General features: G+C 36.2%; 2 protein-coding genes across 4 annotated transcripts; both read right to left on the bottom strand.

Annotated features, from left to right (window-relative positions):
- LOC136797914 (myosin heavy chain, embryonic smooth muscle isoform-like) lies at positions 1-17,758 on the bottom strand. 3 transcript variants are annotated; one of them, XM_067054499.1, is made up of 13 exons: positions 17,738-17,758; positions 13,038-13,171; positions 7,093-7,341; positions 6,697-6,783; positions 6,220-6,466; positions 5,583-5,674; positions 4,788-4,949; positions 4,144-4,314; positions 3,194-3,355; positions 2,487-2,645; positions 1,598-1,777; positions 838-1,004; positions 1-435 (listed from the first exon to the last, which is right to left on the bottom strand). In XM_067054499.1, the coding sequence occupies exons 2-13, from the start codon at positions 13,071-13,073 to the stop codon at positions 378-380; spliced, it is 1,770 nt and encodes a 589-aa protein (XP_066910600.1). In that variant the 5' UTR covers positions 13,074-13,171; positions 17,738-17,758; the 3' UTR covers positions 1-377. The 3 variants fall into 3 exon arrangements, with proteins under 3 accessions (XP_066910600.1, XP_066910599.1, XP_066910598.1); XM_067054498.1 differs by lacking the exons at positions 13,038-13,171; positions 17,738-17,758 and adding an exon at positions 11,344-11,522; XM_067054497.1 differs by lacking the exons at positions 13,038-13,171; positions 17,738-17,758 and adding an exon at positions 7,953-8,094.
- Positions 17,759-19,590: 1,832 nt separating this feature from the next.
- Positions 19,591-22,893, bottom strand: LOC136797917 (vacuolar protein sorting-associated protein 4A-like). The gene is made up of 3 exons (XM_067054501.1): positions 22,347-22,893; positions 20,991-21,196; positions 19,591-20,541 (listed from the first exon to the last, which is right to left on the bottom strand). Exons 1-3 carry the CDS (start codon positions 22,789-22,791, stop codon positions 19,945-19,947), a joined length of 1,248 nt encoding a protein of 415 aa, XP_066910602.1. The 5' UTR covers positions 22,792-22,893; the 3' UTR covers positions 19,591-19,944.
- Between the last annotated feature and the right edge of the window lie 583 nt (positions 22,894-23,476).

Raw genomic sequence — 23,476 nt, 5'->3', positions numbered from 1 at the left:
TGTTGTTAAGGGGTGTAAAATTAAAGGGCGGTAGATAAAAGGGGCGTATAGGGCGTCATGTACCCTTTAAATATACAGGAAGATTGAAAGATGTCAGCTGCGGCAGGACTTGTTGATATTAAATCTGCTTTTCATTCTAATATTTAATGAACTGTTTTCCCAGTTGAGGAAAGAGTGCTCAGCTTTTAGTCTATGTTTTGATTGTAGCTATCTTTAGATTAAAAGCCTTGCTCATATTTCTCCATCAACACTATTCAAGGTTCATAATAATTGCGGTACTCGAGTTTATCAATGTGCTCAACATTTGATTGGTTCATTTATGTCAATGTTAGCAAATCTATTGATCTTCTCTTGTGGTCCGCAAAAAAAGCAAAGATTTAATCTTCAAGTTCGTCGTCGCTGGCAAGTTCAACAGCTCGGCTTCTCGCTTGTGCTCTGAAAAGGAGAGAAAATACAGAGTATAGATTCTAATCTAGTTCTTCAAATCGGCTTCTCACTTGTGCTCTGAAAATGAGAGAAATCAAGAAAGAAATACATGGCATAGGTTTCAGTCTAGTCTAACAGTTTAACTAACTGACTTCTAGATTGTTCTCTAAAACGGTCAAATAAGCTTATCTCGTAAACCTCAAGAATTTGACCTATCTTCCAAGACTAAATACAGCGCTAGTTTAGACGGGGAAGGGGGATTTCAACGATTCGTAGGCGAAAGCTAACTTAAACACCATTGAAGTCTCCAGGCTAACCCAAAGTATTCGGGACATACGTACACACAGACAAACTCGCAAATTTTAAGTTAACAGCTTTTTACGACTTAATTTCGGACAGTTGCTAACTTACGCTCCTCTTGCACGTTGTAATTCTCGTTTCAAAGATTCGCATTCGTCTTGTTTCTCTTCTAGCTCATTTTCAGCATTAATTTTGCCCAATTGTGACCTCTTCAAATCTTCCTCAGCCTGCATCAATTCACGTCGAAGTTGTTCGTTCTTCTTCGTTAACTTGTCAGCCTGAAATCGGGGAAAATCGGGAATGCATTAGCCGAATTGGGTGAGAATCAGGGATAGATATAGAGCTCTTTTAAGTTTTGACAAAATTACGTAACTTGAGAGATTATGGAAGCAAACGTTCGAATTTGTAGAAGCGACTCCTTACGCAAATCGAAACATTTGCTTCCATAATGATAGTGAAAGTTACGTAACTTATTCACTTGAAAAACCTCTATTAACTGAATGGGAGAATTTTATGTCAGAGCTCCTTACCTACTCCTTACCTACTCCAAACGGACCTACAATCGGTGTCGAAATACTTGGCACAAAAAGGAAATCCACTGGGGTGTTTTGAAACCACAATCGATTTGAAAGTGCTCTAAAGTAGGTTCGAAGGGTAGAGTTTTAACTAAGACTTAGGACCTTAGGATCTGAGGATCCAAAAGTTCAGTAATTCTCGCTCGAACTTCAATTTCGAAAAATGGTAAATTAGCCAAAAGTGCCAATATATTATGGCAGTGATTGTAGATCAAAAGGATGATATTGTAAGGAAAGACAATGAAATGATTCTATAGAATTGGGAAAGTTTCGATTTTGAGTCGAGAAATCAGTACCTGGCTTTTGTAGACTTCTTCAGCTTCTTGTGCTTCGGTCATGAGTGCAGTGGTTTCAGTCAATGACTTTTCTGTTCGGCGCAATGTTTTATTGAGGGCTTCGCGCTCTTTCACTTCTCCCTCGAGGTCGACTTCCATTTGGTGCATTCGGCGCTCCAATACATCTGTAGTTTCACGGATCTAAAAATAGAATAGAGTAGCAATGGGATATTAATGACTTAAAACGTCTTAACAACAAGTTTCATTCGTCTAAGCAATGGAGCAACTCAGGGAGAAAGAATGGCGCCCTCCCCTACCTTCGGGTTGATAACTTTCGGGTCGTCTCCGTCTTCGGTCGGAGCCTGTACCAGGCCTTTTTAAATGCTTTAGACAGCCTATCGAGAAATAAAATATTCGGTGTCATACACATGTAAATCAACATATAATAGCCTCTTTTTATCATACAATCTTGTTAGAATTGATAGAAATACAACTCTAGTTTCCATGCAACAAGGAAAGTGGTTATATCACTGAGTTCAAAGCCTCAAAGGAGCAGGAGTTGAAACTCTTTAATTGGAAACGAAGCCACTTATTTTGCACCAAAAACGCATGTAGTTTTTAGACAAACGCCAGAATAAAAGTAAAATTCATAGTCAGAAAAAATGCGGCGCAAAAGCAAAGAAAAGGCTAGATTCAATCTGTCATCCCATAAGCAGCGGAAATCTTAAAGCTTCACTTTTTCTTGTTTGAGAAAGGTTGAAGATTCCTCTCTAGCCACTTCGGGGTTTTCAAATCAATGGGTTAGAAGCCTATGGTACAAAGTCAAAACCACAAAGGTTTTATATATCGTCCAAGACTGCAAAGGGTCAAATACGAGTACAAACCTCTGTTGTTCAAAAAACGTTCTTACCTTATTTTTGAGTGTGCTGTCCAACTTGGAGTATTTCTCTTCTAATTCTTTGTTTTCAGCCAACAGTTTGGCTTTTTGTAACTCCAAAGTTTTTCGTTCGTCTTTTTCGTTGGCATAGTTACTGCTGGCTGCTTCTGCTTCTTTCTGGTATTTGCGTGCCTAGAAAGGAGGGTTAGAAGTAAAAAAAATTGGAGTTATGGAGTAAGTTTTATAAGCCATTGTTAACTGAAAGGACAAGAAAACGTGTTCGAGTTAAGGAGATATTCCAGTCAAAGAGGCTCCATTGTATGAAAAAAATTTCTATGTAAGTTGTAAACTAACTCTTTTCCTAGGGATGTTAAATTTAAACATCTGCAAGTAAAATGCAGTGGCCAAAGCATGGTTTTTCGTCAGAGACGAAAAATGGATTTTACACAGCAAATTACCATAAGTTTTTTGAAATTTTGGGAACTATGCAGAATTTTAAAGCGGAAAAGCATCTATACATACTTGACTGAAACGGAAATCCGTTAAACAACAATTTTACTTTTAGTTTTAAGTCTTTTCCTATGTTATTTCTAGGTAATATTGATAAATAGTGAGACTGTAATTGCGAGTCAGGGATGTCTCGATCATTCAAACTTTTCCAACAAGCTTTAGTATGGGAAACTTTTTAGGGATGTCTCGATCATTCAATCTTTTCTAACAGGCTTTTCGGTGAAACTTACTTTAACATCCATTTCATCAGCTCGTTGTTTTTCATCATCATAATCCATCTTCAGTTCGTTATATTTATCATCAAGGATTCGTTTCTCGTCCAAAGCCTGTTGTCTGAGTAAACTTTTTTGAGCTTCCACTTCTTGTTGCATCTCAACCACTTCGTCTTCCGCCTAGCGTGAATGAAAAGAAGAATGTCAAGAAACAGGTTTGACCACAAAAACTCGAGATTCAACTTGGAATGAAATAAAAATTAGGGTAAGAAGTCCTTCTAAGGCTTATGGAGGGGGGATTTTAAAAACACAAATAGTTCCCATAGAAGCAAATAAAAGCCGAGAGCATTTATGGGCCGTTATATAAGCTAAACCAAAACGGCCTGCACTGTGATCATGTGTACATGCCTATCATATAGAAGTCTACAAATCTGAATACACGTCATATTTTCTTATTTCTAGTTTAGACGGTTGACTTTCTTTCTTGTCCTCCCTCGATTTTTGACAAAAGTCAGCAGTGAGCCGACTAGAATCAACTCGATGTCTTCATTTTCGGGATAAAAACTGAAAACACCGGGAGACAGAAAGTCTAGATTATATTAGACAGCAATATCGTTGTCTTATAATAATAATACTATAATTGTAACGGGATAGTATCAGTTTTTATGCAACCGTAATTTGGTCTAATGTCGACATCCCTCATCTAATCCCGACACCCTTTTTATCAGCTAAAAATTGATAGAAAGGTTGAAACTGTTTTTCTTTGCTTAGTGGTCAGAGAGGAATAATCCTTTTTCAATCAGCAATTCAAGCTTTCATATTATTCCTGTCTCTAAAGAAGGGTGTCGGAATCAGACGAGGGATGTCGATATTAGATTTGCATATTAGACCAACTTACAGTACAATTTGTCCTTTCCATGTCTGAATTAGTTGTCTAGCATGTTAGACTAAAATCAGATCTTACTTACCGCGCGTTTAGCGCGTTCGCTCTGTTGAAGGTTGGCGATAACAGAGTTTTTTTCCGATTGAGCTGATCTCGCTTTCTTTTCCATCTCCTTCAGTTCTCGTAATAAGCTTTCTTTCAGTTCGTTCATTTCTCCCAACTCCATTTGTAAGTCTTTCAATTGAGCAAGTTGAGTCTGAAAATGAGAGAAACGTATACTTCGATTAAATCTCGCTAATTCGAACTCAACTGGAGGTCTAATTTGTTCGAATTATAGAAAGTGTTTTACCTAACGGGAACTAAGAATTGGTTTGAAATACAAGTAAATTATTTTAAAGCCCTAAAATTATCTTTTCAACGAGGTATTACTTTTCGTCGTATCTTATATGCTTTATGAGCAGACTGTCAGATTTTTTTTTTTTTGGAACAGTATTTAATAAGCTTTCATTACAAGTAATTTTGATTGAAGACCTAATTCAAAATAGTAAATATTGAAAAGAGCTTTCAACCGAACCCTAACATAACCTATTTTGCTTTTGCCAAAGCCAAGAAAATTTTATTTGAAGTTGACGCACAGCGGCTATGATGAAACAATCTTTAAATTTTGCACAGTACTGAAGGAATTAAAAGGCAAAATGTTCTTTACAAAAACTGTTTGTCATATCTTACTTGGTATTTGCGGATGACTTTTTGTTGATCATCGTTTCGTCTGTTTGCCTCATCCAGTTCAATTTGTAGACCAGTGATTTGTGATTCTAATCCTTTACGTGATGCCATCATTTGTTCACGCTTCTTTTTCTCTTCTTCTAAGGTCACCTTCAAATCACGTTCCTAATAATGGTAAATATACAAAATAATTCAGTTTTATATTTAAAGGAAAGAGTAAGCCAGACCAACATTCAATCCAACATTATTTTCCAATATTGGATGAGAAACTAAAGATCAGGTCTTGCCGAAAATGTTGGATCAAATGTTTGATGCCCAGCAACCACGTTTTTTTCTTCGTTTTAATTTAATTTAATTTTCGTTTTTTGTTGAAAATTTTATATTGCCACAAATCAGTTCAACATTTCACCAAACATTTGAAAAAATGGTATATTGGATGAAATGCTGGACCAGTTACCCTGGCCTTTAAGCATATAATGCGACCGTGGTGCAGTGGTAGAGTATCCAACTACGGTGCGCGAGGTTGTGGGTTCAATCTCCAGCTGGGTCATACCAAAATGGTACTTGATGCCTCTCTGCTGGATGCTCAGCAATTAAGAGAAGGATAAAGGGTAAATGGAGCAATCCAGGGAGAAAGAGTGGCGCCCTCCCCTACCTTCGGGTAGATAGTTATCGAAAGAGGAGCCTTCGGGTCGCCTCCGGCTGCGGTCGCAGACTTACTTACTACTTAAGCATTGAATGGTGGCTAGAATGGTAACAAAATACTAGAAACAAGCGATGAATAGGGGGTAAACTTACAGCTTTATCGACAGCTCGTTTCAATTCTTCGACTTTATCGTCTTTTCGTGAGATGTCTCTTGCATACTGTTCCTTGTTTGCTTGGTTTTGTCCTAGAAATGTAAAAAGGCTTTTTCTACTCTATGCCATTCATATTAAACGTCGACATAGCTTTTTTGAAAAATATGAGTTCTTTGCTTAATGTTAATTGTTAACCATTTTGGAGGTATAGATTTCTTCATCGTCAATCAGGGTCGGATACAGGAGGTAGGCTATCTTATTCACGGAGAGTAATTAGTTTCCATATAAGGTAATACGGTAATAAAGTTCACTCTCCTCCATTGGTTATAACCTCTCTCTGTATCCGAGCCAGTCAATCACCTAACTTTTACCAATTTCTTGTTAAATTTGAATCCAAATCTATTCTGCAACATCATGTAATAGCGAATTTATGTTTTGCACTTTTGAGGATGGTAGAGTGACTGAAGCGATTTGGGATAACTCGCAGTTCCGCAAAATCGAGGACGGTAAAAGTACTGATTTACTGTCGTCTTCGGCTGGTTAGGATCTAGCCAAATTAGAACCTTACCGTCTCCGTCGCTGAAAAACACACATACATAAACTCGGTAATGTTCAGTTCTAGATAGTATAGATTTACCTTGAAGAGTCATGTAGTTTTGTTCTACTTCTCCGAGTTGTGATTCAAAACTAGCGTTCGTTTTTCGTGCTTCTTCCAACAAGATATCAGCATGTCTTTTATCCTTCTCCAAATTGTTTATCATCGATTTAGCGTTATCCCGTGCGTCACCAAGGTTCTCGCATTCTAGACGGAGCGCCTTGCGGGCGATCTCACCGTCTGTCACTTGACGGTCTAATGCCCGCTTATCGTCCTCTAAAGTTTCCATCTATAAAAAGGTAAGTTTAAAGGAATGGCTTACAAAAATTAATACATAACGTAAAATCGACTTGGAAAGATTTTAGTAAATATCCAATGTCTGAAAGATTTGACAGATCTGGCAGTAAAAATTTGTATTGATTTAGAATATTAAATCTTATAATTCATGCATGGTTCACTATAACTACAATATTGATAAGGAGGGCCCGGAGAGAATATGACCTTGGGAAATCTTTATACCTTGTTTTCGAGGTTTGTTTTCTCGATAATGAGATCTGATTTAGCTTCTTGTAATTGTTCACGAATTCGGCGTTCCTCGGCAACAATCTAAACAAGAATGAATACCGGAATGAAGAGATGAGGTATATACTAAAATTATAAGTCGAAAAAAAGTCAAAATTAGTTTTGAAAACTTTTACACTCAACTCTCCCTAATTCGAGCCATTATTTGAATATTTCTGTAATTCGAAATAAAACAATAGCTCGTTCGGACTAAAACTCCACAACTACAATTCCTGGTCCATTCCTGTCCTGTGTTTAGTATTTCTTAAAGAAAACGACCTAACGACTTTGTATTTCCTAGGGCGAGAATTTCGATCAACACCGAGAAAGGATTTTCACCATTACACAACTTACTTTGTTAGCCCGTTTCAATTTGGCCTGCAAATCGGCAATCTCACTTTTCTCCGTATCAAAAATGGCGTTAATTTGGTCCAACTCATTTTGCATACGTTTTTTCTGTTTCTGGAGACGGTTGACATCCGATTCCAGGGTATCATTTGTGTTGCGTAAATCATTGATCTCGCGTTTCTGTTTTAACGTTTGTTCTTCCTGCTCGTCAAGCTCTGCACGCAGGGTTTCCAACTCACGCCGGCATAAGTCCAACTACGAAGAGAGAAAAATAATCCGATTTTAGAATACGATTTTCCCGATTTTAGTAATCACCAAGAAAAGTCTAAATATGAAGGGAGAGAAGATGATCCGATTTTAGAATCCAATTATTCCGATTTCACTAATCACTGGGAAAAGTTTTTCACGGTGCTTGTAATTCACGTCGATATAACTAACGGCTATGTAAAGAGAACATAATAAGATTTTATTTATCCCGCTATTCCGAATTTACTTAGCACTAAGAAAAGTTTTCCACAGCTTCTAGCTCATACTGGCAAACGACTATGGATGGAAAGAGAAAATAGTCAATTTCAAAATATGTTTTTTTTAAGAAAAGTTTATCGGAGCTTCTAATCAACGCTAGCATACTTTCAATTGTCAAAAAAGATAATAATCCGAAGTCAAAACCTAAGATTTCTCTTATTCTGAATACTAGAAATGGACAGTAAATAGCCAAGTTGTGGGCCCCTTTCCCCTTTTTGACCACTCCCAAGCTGTGTTATTTACTGACCATAATACTAAGAAAGGTTTATTATCCAAGGTAGGCCCTTCATTTTACACCAAACAGAATCAACAACAAGTCTACTAACATAACAATCACTTACAAATTTAGGCCCAGGCCCTTGACGTGAATCAGTTTCCAGGCTAACATTTCGTAAATACTCTCCAGTAAGCTTTCTTAGGATTACCGAGTTTTCACGGTCATTATATAAGTGTTTACTCATCACAAAATCACGCAAAGCCGCGTTCTTGCGTCTTTTAAAATCACGGACAGAAATTATTAAGACTGGAATACACCTTATTGACTGTAGCCTCCAATTGCCGCGCGGGCATTTATTTGTCCGTTTTACCACCCTAAAACCGTCCCAGTCTTTTTTTCACACCTAAAGACAATAGAAAAAGTGCAAAAAAAGGATTTACATATCATAAACCTAGCAACAATAACTGCTCGAGAGTCTATTTCGCTGGCAGCAAAGGCATCCTATACCATCTAGGAGTAGTCATAGGTTTATCTTAGTTTAGCATTCAAGCTCCCCGAAAAAAATTTGAGGTGGAAAAAAATCAAGAAAAATAGCTATCCTGCAGGGAATAAAAAAACTCAAACAGTCTCAATAATTTTTGTCCGTGATTCTAGATCTAATAAACATTTTTTTCATCTCGTTTCAAATTCTACAACTCCATATATCACCAACAGATGGTCTATTATAAAGAAATTATGTATCTCCTTAAGCTTACAAGTTGTAACCAAAAATACTTTTCTCAATCGACTTAAAATTTTTTCTCTATATCGATTTAAATTGATTAAAATCGCGCTCAATATTTTTTGTATAAAAGTTTGCATAAAGTGCCTCTGCGATGAAGTTTTTGATAGCTTAAGTTAGACTTAACTCTCTATCTACGAAACTGTATATTATTTGACGAGCTCTCCACACAAAATATGTGTTAGAGTTCATTTTCTTTTGCGTCTATACGAGAAATTAAGCCTCAAAGGTTAAAAAAAGGTATGACCCTTTTTGTATGAAAACAAGCGTAACAAAATGTCTCTGAAAGTCTCTTCTGTTTGAAACTATTATATCAGCCTATATAAGATCAAGAAAGGCAAGCAAATTTTTTTTCGCCAAGACTGTAGGACAGTCATTTTTCGTATTCCCAAATCGGGGAAATAAGTCGAAACGGGGATAATATCAATATTCAGGAAAAAAGCCGCGAGATTAATTCGCAAAAAAACTAGGTAGTGAGTGTAAGACGGGTGTTAGATAGTAGGTAGCTATTATAATAGCCTACCTTCGCCCGGACATTCAAAAGGCTTGTCGTTGGCTGTGCTATTGATTTGATTTAACACTAAAAATCAGTACTTATGTCGATTTGATTAAACTAGTAGATCTCACGAGAAAAGTCAAAAATCAAAATGATTATCATTGTAAGCTGAGATGTATTGACATTGTTTGTCACTCGATCCTTGCATTGAAAAATAGATGATTTAGATTCCCGGATAAAATAATAATAATCGGATTGTGAAAGTATAACCCTCTCATGAATTACGAAATGTTATCTAAATTTAGTACTCAAAATTCAAAAGACTCAAAGACTTAATTTAAGCCAGCCGATGATATTCCTTTACGAGACCTATATGAGGAGAGGAAAATCGCCTAAAGGTCGTAATCGATAAAATCGTTCGATATCGATCATAATCGATATTTCATTCTAAACTTAACGAAAACTTCCAACCAAGCATTTGTTTGAAAAACACGCGGGTCGTGTATTTTATGTTAAAAATAAGTGACTTCAAATCCTGCATAGGAAATTCGACTCTAGCCTTTGGCTACCTTATCGGCCAAAACTTAGCCGGCCCTAATTTTAGTCACCTCATCAAAATTTAGTCACTAAGGGCCGACTAATAATTAAGACCGAACTTTGTTAAAGTAATACCGATATGGAAAGTTAAGGAAAGCTTAATTATAAACTTTTGATTTGGCCCAAATTTTTAGTCAACCCAAAGTTTAGTCGGTCATAATTTTAGTCACCAAGCCAAAATTTAGTACTAAAATATCCATCTCGCTGAAAATTAGATATTAGTTAAGATTCTACGGTATTACCATTGACTTCCAAGCCCGAAAGGGCTAGACACGAAACTCCTTGATGGGAAATGAAGCCACTTATTTCCCATTCTAAATGCGTGACCCGCGTGGTTTTCACACGAACGCTTGATTGAAAGTAAAATCTATCGCCAGATTTCGAAAAATATGCCACGTGAAAACAAAGAAAGCGCTATAGATTTAATCCGTTATTCTAAATGCGGCGCAGATTTTAAGGCTTCACTTGAGAAAGGTTGAAGATTTATCTCTAATAATTTCATTACATAGGGTTAATGATATCAAAAAAGTTCCAGATAGCTAGAGGTATGTGTTGTGCTTTGAAATCTGAGAGATATTTCATCATCATAAAGTAGAAGACGTTATTTTGTTTCTAGTGACAAACTTTGCTTGTCTTAAGTTTGGATGAAGTGCTTAAACGTTTTAAGCCAACCTTAAAAGTCCAACCCTCTTGATTTCCAGAAAGAGATAACAGGTCGATTTTTAACGTTTTCGGGCACTTTCTGAAAGTAACTTTTTTATTCAATTGAGCATAACTTTTGATCACATGAATCGAATTTAATAAATGACCCATCAAAATTTAAGTTTATCTTTCTTCTTTCTGATAGAATAGCAATTGTTGTTTCTTAATTCTTAGATTTCGAAAAAATCAGTTTCAAAGAGAGAAACTTTTTTGTGGCGCACCCGGTATAAAGTCTGCAATATTTCTTATAAGAATCAAGATGTCATTAGCATCATAATTTTTCATGTTGCTTATATCACGAGATGAGTACTTGGGATCGAATTAATTTTGGTAGCTGACAAGATTTATGGACCAATTATTGACGTGTTTTCGCTTAATTGAACGAATCACAACCCTAGTAGACTCATTCTTCTTCTTCAATACAGTGTTTGCGAGTAAAGGTCGAACGTTGCATAATTGTGTTGTGTCGGTTGTGTCGAGTAAGATGTTAGATCTGCTCATCCTCTAGCGAAAAGAGTTTCTTATAAAGGCAGTATATCTATAGAGGTCTGCAATTCAGACTATGTTAGATTTGACTTCGGGTCTGATTGCAGATCAGTATTTTTCGAATGTAGTTAGCCTTAAGTAATTCAAAAATTGGTCTGTAATCTGTAGTTCCTACTTCATACAAAATGTTTTATAAACAATCCTATCTTCAATTTCCTGACGCTATTAAGAGAATTACAGGTACAACTTTTGACCTCATTCTAAACATTTCTCTTGGTACACCAGGACACCCTTTCACTCAATCGAAACACAGAAAACTAAAACCCAGTTCCTTAGTTTGCTTTCTTCATGATTCTGATAGTGCTCACGAAAAGTAGTTTAAATCACGTCCATTAGTAAAAAATCAAAAAGTGGTGGAAGTGGCTCTGGGTACGAGATTGGTTCAAAACTTACCTTAGCTCCTTTGCGGCCTTTGCTTCTCGAGAGAACGTCACTATCAGCCATGTTTTCAAACAATTGACCAAAACAACAACAAATATTAAGGAAACAAGAGTTTTCAAGATGACAAAACACAACAGCTGTGAGCTAAAAAAACTAACAGACAGAATCGAGAAGATAATATACTGAGTGGAGCATCAGCTGGTATTTTTTTTTTGCATTGACAAAATTATCATTCAATGAACTAAAATACCTTAAAAGGATACACACAAGAATAGTTCTGAGGCTAAGATTTTTAAGAGAGCAATTCTGATTGGTTTAGACTGTTAATCAAAGACAGCATATCAACCATAAATGTAAGCCTATATAACTCAATCTTTTAAAAATCCTCTAGTGACTATCAAAGACCAGCCTACTCTTGAGTAGCAAAAATTTGTTGAAAATCACATTCTCATTGGTTGAGAAGCTCAGCACAAGAGTGTTTTAGCCAATCAAAAGAGACCTTTTAAAACAGTTCTGTAGATTTGGCAGAGAATGGAACTTAATAAGATTGCTGTGTCCATTATAAAGCAAAATCATAATGAATGATATGATAATAGTATACTTGAAAATTAGCATCTATTATAAATCCATGATCTCATGATTCTTTTTATAAGAAAATATACAGAAGTAAAGCAGAAGATGACACATTTTTCCTATACAAGTAATCGTTTTATATAATAGAAAAACAATTCCAGTTCTTAAAATGATAGTATTAAGGTTAGCTTTAAGGCAAAATCAGGAGAATGGACAAAATACATAATAGGCTGGTGAGCACAGTGCAGCAGCTTGTCAAACTTAATAAAAACAAGGATTCTAGCGCCCCCTTGCTAGGAAAAATCTGTTATCAAAGTACGGAATTCATATTAACGATCTGAGCATTTTGGCCCCCCTAATCTCCCCCGCTTTTAAAAAGACGACCGCTGTTTGGAGGGTACTACCTCTACCCCATGACATGTAAGTTCAGACCAATCATCCTTTGTAATTCCACCGAGTCTGTTACATTATCCACAAATAGTCGTAATTATACGGGCATACCCACTATTATTGTAAATGTGATCTAAAGTCTATTCGCTTTAGGTTTATGCGTGCTTCTTTTTTGCTACCATGCGAATAACAAGTCCATGTAATAAAACTTATTCTCCTAACCTGAAAGTGGTTTCAACATTATAGCAAATGAGTGCACACTTAAAGCGAAGTGAATGTAAATGTACAGCCTTATATCATCCTAAAAACGTTAAAAGTACTCTAACTATAACTTTTTATTGAGACCTACTTTAAGTAAACACTGTGTACCAGGCAAAACTTGTGATTTGCATTACTATGATAAGTCTGGATACTACAATAGTAATATATGAATTGAATGGAAAACAAAAGACGAAATCAAAGGGTCCTGTTTTAAACTTGCTTCTAAAATTAACTGTCAATTTAAATGTCAATTTAAGCAATTTAAATCACAAACCTTTTAATATTGAGTCAACACAGAAAAAACGTGTATTGTATTGATAATAATACTTGTGCTAGACCAAAACTTTTAACCCCTCATGTGTTGCCGAGTTTAGACTCTCAGATACGTAAAAAGCCGTCGAAGCAACGTTTTTCGTCTAAGAAAAAAATAGCCAAGACATCAAAAAATACTTAACTGAATTTTGACACCAAAAAAAACATACCTCACTCCTGTAACGTTGTTCAGCTTTGGTTACCATTATGCCTTTAACAAATAAATGTCGTCTCCAAGGTAACCAAGAAGAATTGTCAAGAATGGAAGGAGGAAGGGAACTGGGACGAGTTATTTATTGGTTCCCTAGAAAAGAAAACGAACTGAAATTGTTATTTGATGGCCAAGATTTATTGTCTTTTTATCGATATCAAAGTCGGGAAAGATAAGGATACAAAAATACACAATAGAGATCGGAAACTGGATTCTTACATGCCCCAAATGGAGCAGTAGTAAGAATCTGATCTTTTGGGGAGTCAAATATTCCAACTTCTTAATTTTAGAGGGAAACATAGGGACAAATGGAGGGAATTAATACCACACGATGCAGTAACTGATAAGATAACAAAACTTTTTAGGCATAGTTTAGATCTAAGCGGAAATTTTTTAATAAGAGCTGATCATAAATTAAGGAAGGTAAAGCAGTGCAAGTTCATTAACTGTAAAACTGAGTTGCAGCTCTCTAATTCGATTTTCAAGGGGAATCGGATTTTCATCGAATAAATAAGGTAGCGTATCGAATAGTAGAGTGTCGTTTATGATTGTTTCTTGTTGACAGTGGCTTTCAACATTATCGAATAATAGAACGTCGAATTAGAGAATCTCAACTGTACTTAGAGGAGAACAAAAAACAAGACGAATGGTAACTTTAGGTTTGCAGCAAGCATCAGGCCTGGTTCAACTTATAAAGGGTAGGATCAAGGCATCTTAGAAATAAATATATCAACCCTCCGGGTCAGCTTTTGAAGAGTCTGGTAATGAATAGACCTTTTGATGAATTACGTCACGAGCAACACTTACCTCGTTTTCAAAAAATTGCTATGGTAATTGATTAAAGAGTTCATAGGAAGTTACTATATTTATGAAAGTATCACTTGAAGGCTCAAGGAATTGAACAAATTGAATTACTTGGTAACGGTTTCAAAACGAGGCAGTCATTGCACTAAAAGTAATTCATTGAAAGGTCTATACAAGGAAAACTTCTTTCGAACGACATTATCGAGAACACAAGCGTGGGAGAACACTCTTGTGAAAAAAGTGAGATAAACTTGCATTGAAGTTATTAAGTAACATTAATTTAGTTAGGCTATTCGAATTGTAATCGCAACAAAAAGTTCTTATAATTAAACAGGATAACAGGAAAAACTGAGTGATAAAAAAGAAATAATCTGCAAACATTCTCCGACATGCAGAGAAAGAGATCTAGATTAAATCCTGAACACTATTAAGCAGACATAATTAAATCAATCAACTATCTTTTAAATAAATAGATAGTCATTTGAAAAGACTGCCATAATCTAGAGTGAGCTGCGAAAAAACAAATCTCAAAGTATATCTCAGTCAACAGATACCTAAAACATCTGTTAACCAATGAACCATATATACTCAACCAAACGTATTAAAAATAAGACTGTAAAAATTTCATAAACTTCTCTTTCGATGTTGAGATGAGTTTTTTTGAAAAAATAAATGAAATCAACTATTTCGTTACGAAAGAAAAATTTGGGCTACACCTCTGATTAGAAAGGCTAATCACTAGCTGAACGCCTTCTTAAAAATGACTTTAATTTCCGGGGGCTAAATTTTGATACTTCACATATAGGTGATAATAAAAGTTACAAAACCTTTCAAACAGTTTTAATACAATATCATGGAATATAACAATAGCGTTCAGTTTAAGGTCGCTGTTGTTATTTTCTGCCCACGTAGTTTGATTATTCGCCCGATAGTGTCATTTGGGCCCGACGCGAGGGGAGGGCGCAAATGGCACTAGAGGGCTAATAATCAAATTGCAAGGGCAGAATTAATGACAACAACGAACGAAAACTTAACGCTATTACTATTATTATCCATATCGGACATTCAAACAACGTTTTTTTCTAGCCTCAACAAATTCTTTTCGCTTCAATGCAATGTCTTCAACAAATTTTTAGCACCTTGCGAGCGGGCCGCAAATGACCAAAAAGTGTTTTTTTCTGACGTTAGTTTAGTCTCTTCGCTTCAATGCAACGACTTCAATTCAATTCCGAGCGGGCCGCAAATGACGTTATTGCCCTATACCCGGGCCGTTAATGATATTTTAGCCCTCTGAAGCCTGGTGCTTTACTTTAGTTTCCTCAGCGCGGGTATGACAATTTGAGTCAAAAAACCTTTCAATACCGCCCGCCGATTGAACCTTTAAATGACTTACTTAATGACCGCTATATGGATAATAATAGGTATCAGTGAAGTCAATTATTCTGTGAAGTCAATTATCTTCCAAAGTCGAGATATCACATTTTAAAATTTGTAAAAATGAGTTCTTACATAGCTCTTACGTTGAGATTCTATTGTTTTTTGAGTTGTTTCTTTTAGTCCAAAACTTGTAAGAAAACTTGTAAAGTGGATATCTTGACTTTCGAAAAATAGCCAGGCAAAAATATTTTAAGGTTTTGTTCAGAACTATGAGAAAGAATTCCCAGATTAGACATCTCAAGCCATCTGATTATCTTTTTAATGATTATAAAGAGGATTATAATCTCCTCAACATTTTGATTATCCAAGAGGGTAAATATCAAATTATGAGGGAAAAGGGCAACAAAGGTATTCATGGCACCAATATCTACCTTTTCAGCCCCGGTACCATTGAGCGATCCTCTATCAGCTTAGTCTAGTTTACAGTCCTCTATTCTTCCTTAAGAAAAACTTTTTCGTCAAAGGATGAGTCTTTTTAAATATTTTTAAACGGCCGTAGTGGTATAGTGGTTATCATCCTTGACTACCACCTGGAAGGCCCGAGGTCGATACCCATCGTGTCACTACGATTCGCTTGGCAAGTGAATATACCTTTGTCCAGATACAAGAGTGTGGGTAGATTAGACTGGCATTGTGACGCGCCGCGGTACTCGCGTAAGCATTGACACTCCCTGTGTCATTCGAGTGCCATGGTATACGTCATGGCTTGGCAGCTCGCGTCTGTCAAGTCGCAGGACCCATCCCGAATGATTCGGAGGGCATATGTCCATCTATCTAAACGACCGTAGAAACAAAGGTTGAACATTTTTGTTACCGTTGAAAACAGTGTGAAAGTTTGATAAAGATGGGTAGGTTTTGGAATAACCATTCGCCATTAGCCTTGAGAGACGTTTTACTAAAAAAAAGACGTCACATTGAAAACTCAAAATTTTATATTCAAAATTCCATAGCTCCAGGACTCAAACCATTTTAAAATATGTAAACAATTAAATTTCACCCCCGTCTTCTTTAGATTAGCGCATTAAAACTAGACATAAAAAGCTGACTAAAAGCTGTCTAAATGATGATTTGAGAGAAAAAAAAGATCATTAATTTAAATTTAAAGTATAACTAAAGTGGAAAATATTTTTTAAAGGTGACAACATGATGACAACCCTAAAAATAAAATATGAGCAACCCTAACAAAAATGAAAAATAGAGGAAAAGTAAGAATTCAGTTTTGCCCTGGAAATAGATAGATATATGCCCTCCGAATCATTCGGGATGGGTCCTACTCCCGAAGGAGTAGGAATCACAGCGCTGACAGACACTGCGACTTGACAGGCGCGAGGCTTGGCTGTTTCTTATTTTTTTTCAAATTTTCGTTGGCTTTAAAAATTCTTTCAATATTAAACAAGGAGATTCTAATTTACATGCATTTTTTTATAAGCATAACGCTTATAAGCATATGAAGGCTCAGATTTGCAGATTTCCTAAGCAATTTCCTAGGTTTCTGTTCAGAAAGGTTTGGAAGTGGTCAAGTAAAAAAAGACATTCCAAGACTAGCCACATTCCAATGCTCCAAAAATCTAAATGAGTTGGCCATAACTTTGGTGTTAACCATGACGACTCAAACGACACTGGGAGAGCGATATTCACGCGAAGCCGAACCTTATGCCGCAGCACATCTCAATACCAGTCTAATCTACCCACACTCTTGTATCAGAGTAATGGCATTGGTCGACCCGGGCTAAGGTATATTCACTTGCCAAGCGAATCTTAGTGACACGGTGGATATCGAACCACTATACCACTATGTCCTAGCAATAACACAGGATAAGGGGAAATTTACTCGGCTCAAGCACTTACTGGCTGTTATATTAAAGATAAATTTTTAAGGGATTATTTTCAACCTCCCTTAATTGAGAGTCTGAAAGAACCTAGCAAACAGAGCTCGAGATCCCATGGGATGGCTTAAATTTTCCGGTTTCTTTCCACTACCTTCTCCGGACATACCGGCAAAAATGATTTTTCTGCTGCGAACAAAGTGCCTGGAAAATACACGGCCATTGGACTGACCGCCTAAAAAATTGAAGTTACTTTTTCACCTAACCAGAGTCTCGGTCTTTTTCCATTGCAAAGTGGCTATAAGCAAGTTTTTCCGGGGATAAGTTAAGCAAAACAAAAGGGCGTACCCCGGTAAGCTAGTTAGTAAAATAAGCGAGAAATTAACAGAACGAGGGTCCGAAGTTGGAATGACTCTATTTGGATTCTCCCCCATTCTCTCTTGAAAATCGATATAAACGGAACTGATGTAACAAAAATAGACGCTGAAAGGCCGACATCTATTCATTCATATAGTAAGTCTATAATAAGGTCCTCAAAAGACCCTGCTCAAAAATGACACATTTCACGAGAAAAATAAAAAATGTTACATACCATTAAATAAGTCATGACGTCATCTTTGTTATGATTCGATGGCTCTCGCAAAGACTTTATTCCATTTCTTAATAACAGGGCCCTCACAGAATGGGCTTAAGCTTGTTGAAGGTTGGGATTTAGAGACCATGAATGTGTCTTTCTGTATGACGTTTTCCATTGCATAAAAGCCATGAATTGAAATTCATTTTTTGTGGTTCGATTGACTCTTTTTGATGCTTTTTATAACATTTTGCGTTTGTTTATTCTAATTCTCTGAAAATATAAAAATATACAGTTTTTGTAATTCTTGACATCAGTGACAATAAGTAAAGGTTCATGTAAATCAGGAAGAAAGAGTAGAGTGTAGCGTATGTGTGTAAATAAAGCATGGTAAGGCGAGACCAATTCGATTAGTTGTTTTACGGGCCCGACCGACCCTGAAATTCTAAAAATCGAAATAAAAATAAAATCGAGTTTGGTAGTCCACTTTTATTTTCATTGCTTTGCAGACAGTTAAATTTTTAAAATTTCGGTACTTTTTCCAAGGTTTTGAGAATTTTATGTTCAATTTTTAATTTTACTCATGAATTCGAGCATTTTGTGTCTTTTTATACACTATTTCGCATTTTTGTCAAGATTAGTAGTTTTTGCTGCCTTTTTAGGAGACTTATCGGTGAAATTCTATTTTCATTTTTATCTTTTCGCCGACCGACCGACCGACCCTTTCTTTTGGGTAGCTTGGCCCGTAAAACAACAAAATAAATTGGCCTCACCTAAAAGGGATAAATACTAAAGTTTCTAGGCTTACTTATAACAGCCCTTGAAACATTAAACACAATCCCAGAAAAAAGGTTTGTAGACTTTAGGGCAGTATCTAGGGGGAGAAGTGGTGGTAACATTTATACATTTAGTAAATCTATTTAAAGATTACAGAAAACTAATCCAATACCTTGAAGTTCGCCAAAATCAACCGAAAGTAACCTATAAAAGAGTCACAATTTGAGAAAAATTTACCCCAGGGCCCCTAGCCCTGTCCAGAAGTTGTCCAAAGATCTTAGAAATTGATTTGGTGTTATCTCGTTGATAAGCTCCCCCGGAATTATAGATAACGATAACGAAATGGGCGTAAAATGGAAGAGCTTATACTCTATATCTCTATTGAAAAGTCAACGTTTTGGCCCGGGCGAAGGTAAATCCACTTGCAAAGTGAATTCCAACATATACTGATATAAATATCAGTATATTCAATCAAAGACTCAATAACCATAGAAGTAATGCATACAGACCACGACAAGAGACAATCCCAGCGTGTAAACATTTCCACCAAACCAACCACGATTTCAACAGAGACGCAAAGTTCACCATCATCGAACAGATCAACGAGACAGATATAGAAAGAATGAAAAGGATAATACTACAGAGAGAAAACTTCTGGATCAAAGAACTGAGAACCCTCGCACCTCATGGGTTGAACCAAGAACTCAATCTTCTCCAACCGAGCGCCTAAGTCTGATTTACACGTTCATTTTAGACCAAATTCAACTTATCAGATGGCCCCATTTACACCAACCCATTTTCAAGCCGAAATCGCCTAAAATGACGTATTTGTCCAATTTGACGTCAAACAATTTTGTATAAAAACGCTTTTTTTTTTTCTATAGAAATATCATTCCCTTGAGAACGGACCGAGTCCGAAACATGTCGGGAAAAATCAAAATATAATAGCCGCATTCTTTTTCACCGTCCAACATACTGATATAAATATGTTAACCCTTTAAGTGCCAACTCAAACTGGTCAATATTATTTACCTTAGCCAGTTCCTTGACCACTAACGAACCGTTGTTTGTTAATCATGGAAACTGGTAGTCGCTTAGTAGAGGCTAAGTTACCACTTTTAATTAAATGAAATCCTGGCGTAATGTAAGAATAAATTAAAGAAATATAACATCAATCATATGGGTACAATTCTGATAAATTTACAGATTTAAAACATGTGAAAATAAAGAGCAAGGTCAAGGAGTTTGCCCTACTTGAGTTTGAATATCTGAGAAATGTGATGTGACCAAGCTGGAATGAACAGCCCTTCTTTGAAGACTCAAAGTAAAAGGGACACTTGTCGGCACTCTGATAGTATCGTCGGAAAGCATTTGTTAAAAATCTGATCAGCAATAATTTTCAAAACAAATATCTTGCCGAGGTTGAATTTTCAGTGACACTGACCTGATCAGCCATTTTGTCCGAAATCTTCAGTAAATTGTTGAAATCGGACAGTTTCTTCTTGCGATACTGTTTTCTTATTCAACGAAATCGAGTGAAACAAATCTTTCGTATTTAATTTACGAGGTTGAACTTTTTCACGTGGTATATTCTCCAGGCGCAATGATATAGCGCTAGCGTCGCTTTTAATTGTTGGAGAAAGTGACATTTTCGAATCGTTCCATTTCCACGTTGAGCAATCTCTTAATTCCCGAATCGGCTCCATAACAGCTTCAGAAATACAATTCGAGATATCACTTCCTGAATAACCATCCGTTTTATCGACAAGTTGGTCATAATCTGAATCATCTATACTCATTTCAACGTCTTTTAAATGGATGCGAAATAGCTGTTTACGCGAATTCGCATCCGGTAGAGGGATGTATATCCGTTTACTAAATCGACGTAAGAATGCTGTATCGAGTTCCCAAGGACAGTTTGTAGCACATAAAACGAAGAGATGTTTCTTAGGCTCGTCGGATGGAGAAGCAGATGTAGATGTTCTGCTGAACCCATCCATTTGTTTTAAAAGTTCGTTTTTTATACGGCGTGTAGTTTCTTCTTCCTGTGGAAATAAAAAAAGTTTTTGTCACCAATTTCTCCCCTACAGAAAAGTAAGGCATAGAAAAACAGCCATTCCAGAAGAAAAGTACGTCACACAAGTGTTAGACTGGATACTGCCAGTAGATAAAGATACCCTTTTGAGCACTGCAACCCATGCACCTTTTGATAGCACCAATAAAAAAGGCATCTCAAATCGCGGTTGACGTTTTCCTAATGGCTAAAAAATCTATCAATCATATTCAACCCATTAAACACAAAACACCAATCCTTGCAGCCTTTGTAAAAAAGAGATTCTTCAATTTAATAGAACTTTGTTTTTGTTTTTATCTTACTTTAATTTGCCGAAAATTCAAGAAGAAATTTATATTTTTGACATAAATATTAAGGGAAACCATCAAACGTTGAACATCACCCCTGGGTTACCAAATTCTCGAAATGTTACCGCAGTACCTTGCTTGATCGTTTCCTACAAATACTATCAATCTCATCAATAAAGATGATAGCACGTGGGTTGCTTCTAGCTTGGGAGAAGAGCTCTTTAATCAATTTCTCACTTTCTCCAAACCAAGAGGAGAGAAGATCAGAGCTAGATAAAGAATAGAAGGTACAATTGGCCTCTGTTGAAACTGCGTGAGCGATCGTTGACTTCCCAGTTCCTGAGAAATAAATTCAAACAAATTCCTTTCAATACACTCTTCCTTTTAAGAATCCAATATATATTTTTTGAGGCTGTTCTTGCAATTTTGGCACTTTGAGCATAAAATCTTTCTTTTCCAGTTCTTATTTATAAAGCAATAATTGTATATACTCTATTATCACTAATTTGGCCTCTGAATTAGAATATGGAGAGGACTATGAAGTTAGATCACCGCCAAAATTCGATCCTTCAAGTCGTCCCGACGTACTAGAAGTCGTCCCGTCGCACTAGAAGTCCGCAGGTCGCATTAGAAGTTTGCAAGTCGGAATCTTTTGGAAGTCGAAACATTCCAAATTTTAAGTCGAGTCGTTGCTTCAGAAGTTGACTCGTCGCAAATTTCGGCAGTCGACTCATCCCAAAAAGTTGGACTCTAGGCTATTCTGGAAAAAAACTTTATTGTTTTGTATATCAAAAATCAAAATATTGTGGAGATAATGTTATGTTCGTGTGGTGTGCAGTTTTTGTGCACGTGCAGAGCTCACCCAGGGAAAACTTCAATGTTCAAAATGGAAGCTGGTGGAAACACACGTGTGGAAATTTACTTATTGATTAGAGCCATGTCAAAATTTTGAAAACAATGTGAATTTATATTTTTATCTCCATGATATACCTGATGGATGACATGAACACTTATGAGAACAGTTAAACGTACATGATTGGAACATGTACCAAGTTCCGACGAGTTAACTTCTGATAGGAACCACTAGAAACTTGGTATGACTCGACTTAAAAGAATTACGACCTGCGAACTTCTAGTGCGACGGGAGGACTTGAAACTTGGGATGATTCGACTACCGAAAATTGCGACGGGACGACTTCTAGTACGACGGGACGACTTGAAGGATCGAATTTTGGCGGCGATCTAACTTCATAGAGGAACGAATAGATAGTCGGCTGTCTAAAATATGACTTAAAAACGCTTCACACCGAGTGCCCCGTGGTGATTAACAGCGAAAGCATCAAGTCTAATTAATTGAGATAAATGGGGCCAATTAAGACTACAGAATTGCCTTATTTGGGCGATGAAAATGTCATAAAGATCTAAAAAAAATTACTTGATGATAGAAAACAAGGACTAAAACGAATAAATATAAAAAATTCATTCATACCGGGTGGTCCATACAACAGAATACTTTTCCATGGTTTCACTTTCCCCGTGAAAAGATGAGGGTATTGCACCGGTAATATAACAGCTTCATGTAAAAGAGATTTGACCACGTCTAGGCCAGCGATATCTTGAAATCTCACTTCTCCCGCTTTGATGATAGTCTGTCCTATCGCGCGTTCTCTTTGTTCTTCTTTTTCTTGGCTCTGTGGCAGGTTATCTTCCTGTTTAGAAGTTTGTTGATTTTCTTTGATTATCTGAGAGATACATTTCTGAATTTCTCTTAAAGAGTCTCTATGTAACTGAGGTAGATTTGGTTCCTTTAATTTCTCTCTGATCTTACCGGAATAAACGTCCAACTGTTCTAACACAGTAGCAAACTCTTTGACTGATGTCTGTCTCGTTGCAAGCCGTGATATACTTTCAATATCTAATACAAGCTTCTCCATAACTCTGAAAGGCTCATCAACTCAAAATCCTTGACATACTGAAATCTTGTCTGCTGTTTTTTCAGTTAATTTTCTATTTTCTTATTCGTTATTTTTATTTAATTATCTGAAAAAGATAAAAAAAAGAACATACAATGTTAGTCAAAAGTTATAGAGATCTTCTAATGTATTAATTCCCGTAAGCATAGTCCGTATAAGAAACCCCGGTCTGGAAGCCTTTGGTTTCTTTCCATTGTTTCTAGAAATTAGTTTGTTTTGCTCACTTTTTGATCAGTTCAAGGGTTTTTTATACGGAGTATGCCGTTAGTAACAAGCAAAAAATCCACACAAAAAAGAATCGTAAATCGTCACCTTTATCGGGACTAGTTTGAACGCTAGTTTTTGCAAGCTCAGCATATTTTTCATAGTAATACAGACCTCAACTCTAATATTGCTAAATTGGCCTTAATGATGTTTTAGATAGTTCAAAAAAATGTCTCTTCCATAATAAAAAGATTACTCAAACTAAAAAAGGTACTTGTATTATGTCATATATGATATCCGTCTTATGAAAATAACATGAAATAACCAGATAATACGCGTAATACATGTTATATGTTACATGTTATAAGTATTATGAACAAAATACGCGCTTGAATAATGTTGAAAATTAAAAAAAGCCAAAAAAATCTTTTATACTTTTTAA

Source organism: Clytia hemisphaerica, unplaced genomic scaffold (assembly GCF_902728285.1).
Source record: "Clytia hemisphaerica strain Z4C2 unplaced genomic scaffold, Clytia hemisphaerica genome assembly, whole genome shotgun sequence".
Classification (NCBI taxonomy): Eukaryota; Metazoa; Cnidaria; class Hydrozoa; order Leptothecata; family Clytiidae; genus Clytia; species Clytia hemisphaerica.
Note: the sequence above shows the minus strand (reverse complement) of the source record. Positions and strands in the feature narration are given on the sequence as shown.

What these genes read in the sequence shown, in the direction of transcription:
- LOC136797917 (XM_067054501.1), bottom strand. Translation starts at nt 22,791, where the DNA reads ATGGAGAAGCTTGTATTAGATATTGAAAGTATATCACGGCTTGCAACG. An exon ending in TCTGTTGTATGGACCACCCG is followed by an intron (nt 21,197 to 22,346) that starts GTATGAATGAAT and finishes TTTATTTCTCAG; the next exon opens with GAACTGGGAAGTCAACGATC. An exon ending in GTAGGAAACGATCAAGCAAG is followed by an intron (nt 20,542 to 20,990) that starts GTACTGCGGTAA and finishes TTATTTCCACAG; the next exon opens with GAAGAAGAAACTACACGCCG.
- LOC136797914 (XM_067054497.1), bottom strand. Translation starts at nt 8,072, where the DNA reads ATGAGTAAACACTTATATAATGACCGTGAAAACTCGGTAATCCTAAGA. An exon ending in AATTGAAACGGGCTAACAAA is followed by an intron (nt 6,784 to 7,092) that starts GTAAGTTGTGTA and finishes ATTCTTGTTTAG; the next exon opens with ATTGTTGCCGAGGAACGCCG. An exon ending in GCGAACGCGCTAAACGCGCG is followed by an intron (nt 3,356 to 4,143) that starts GTAAGTAAGATC and finishes CATTCACGCTAG; the next exon opens with GCGGAAGACGAAGTGGTTGA.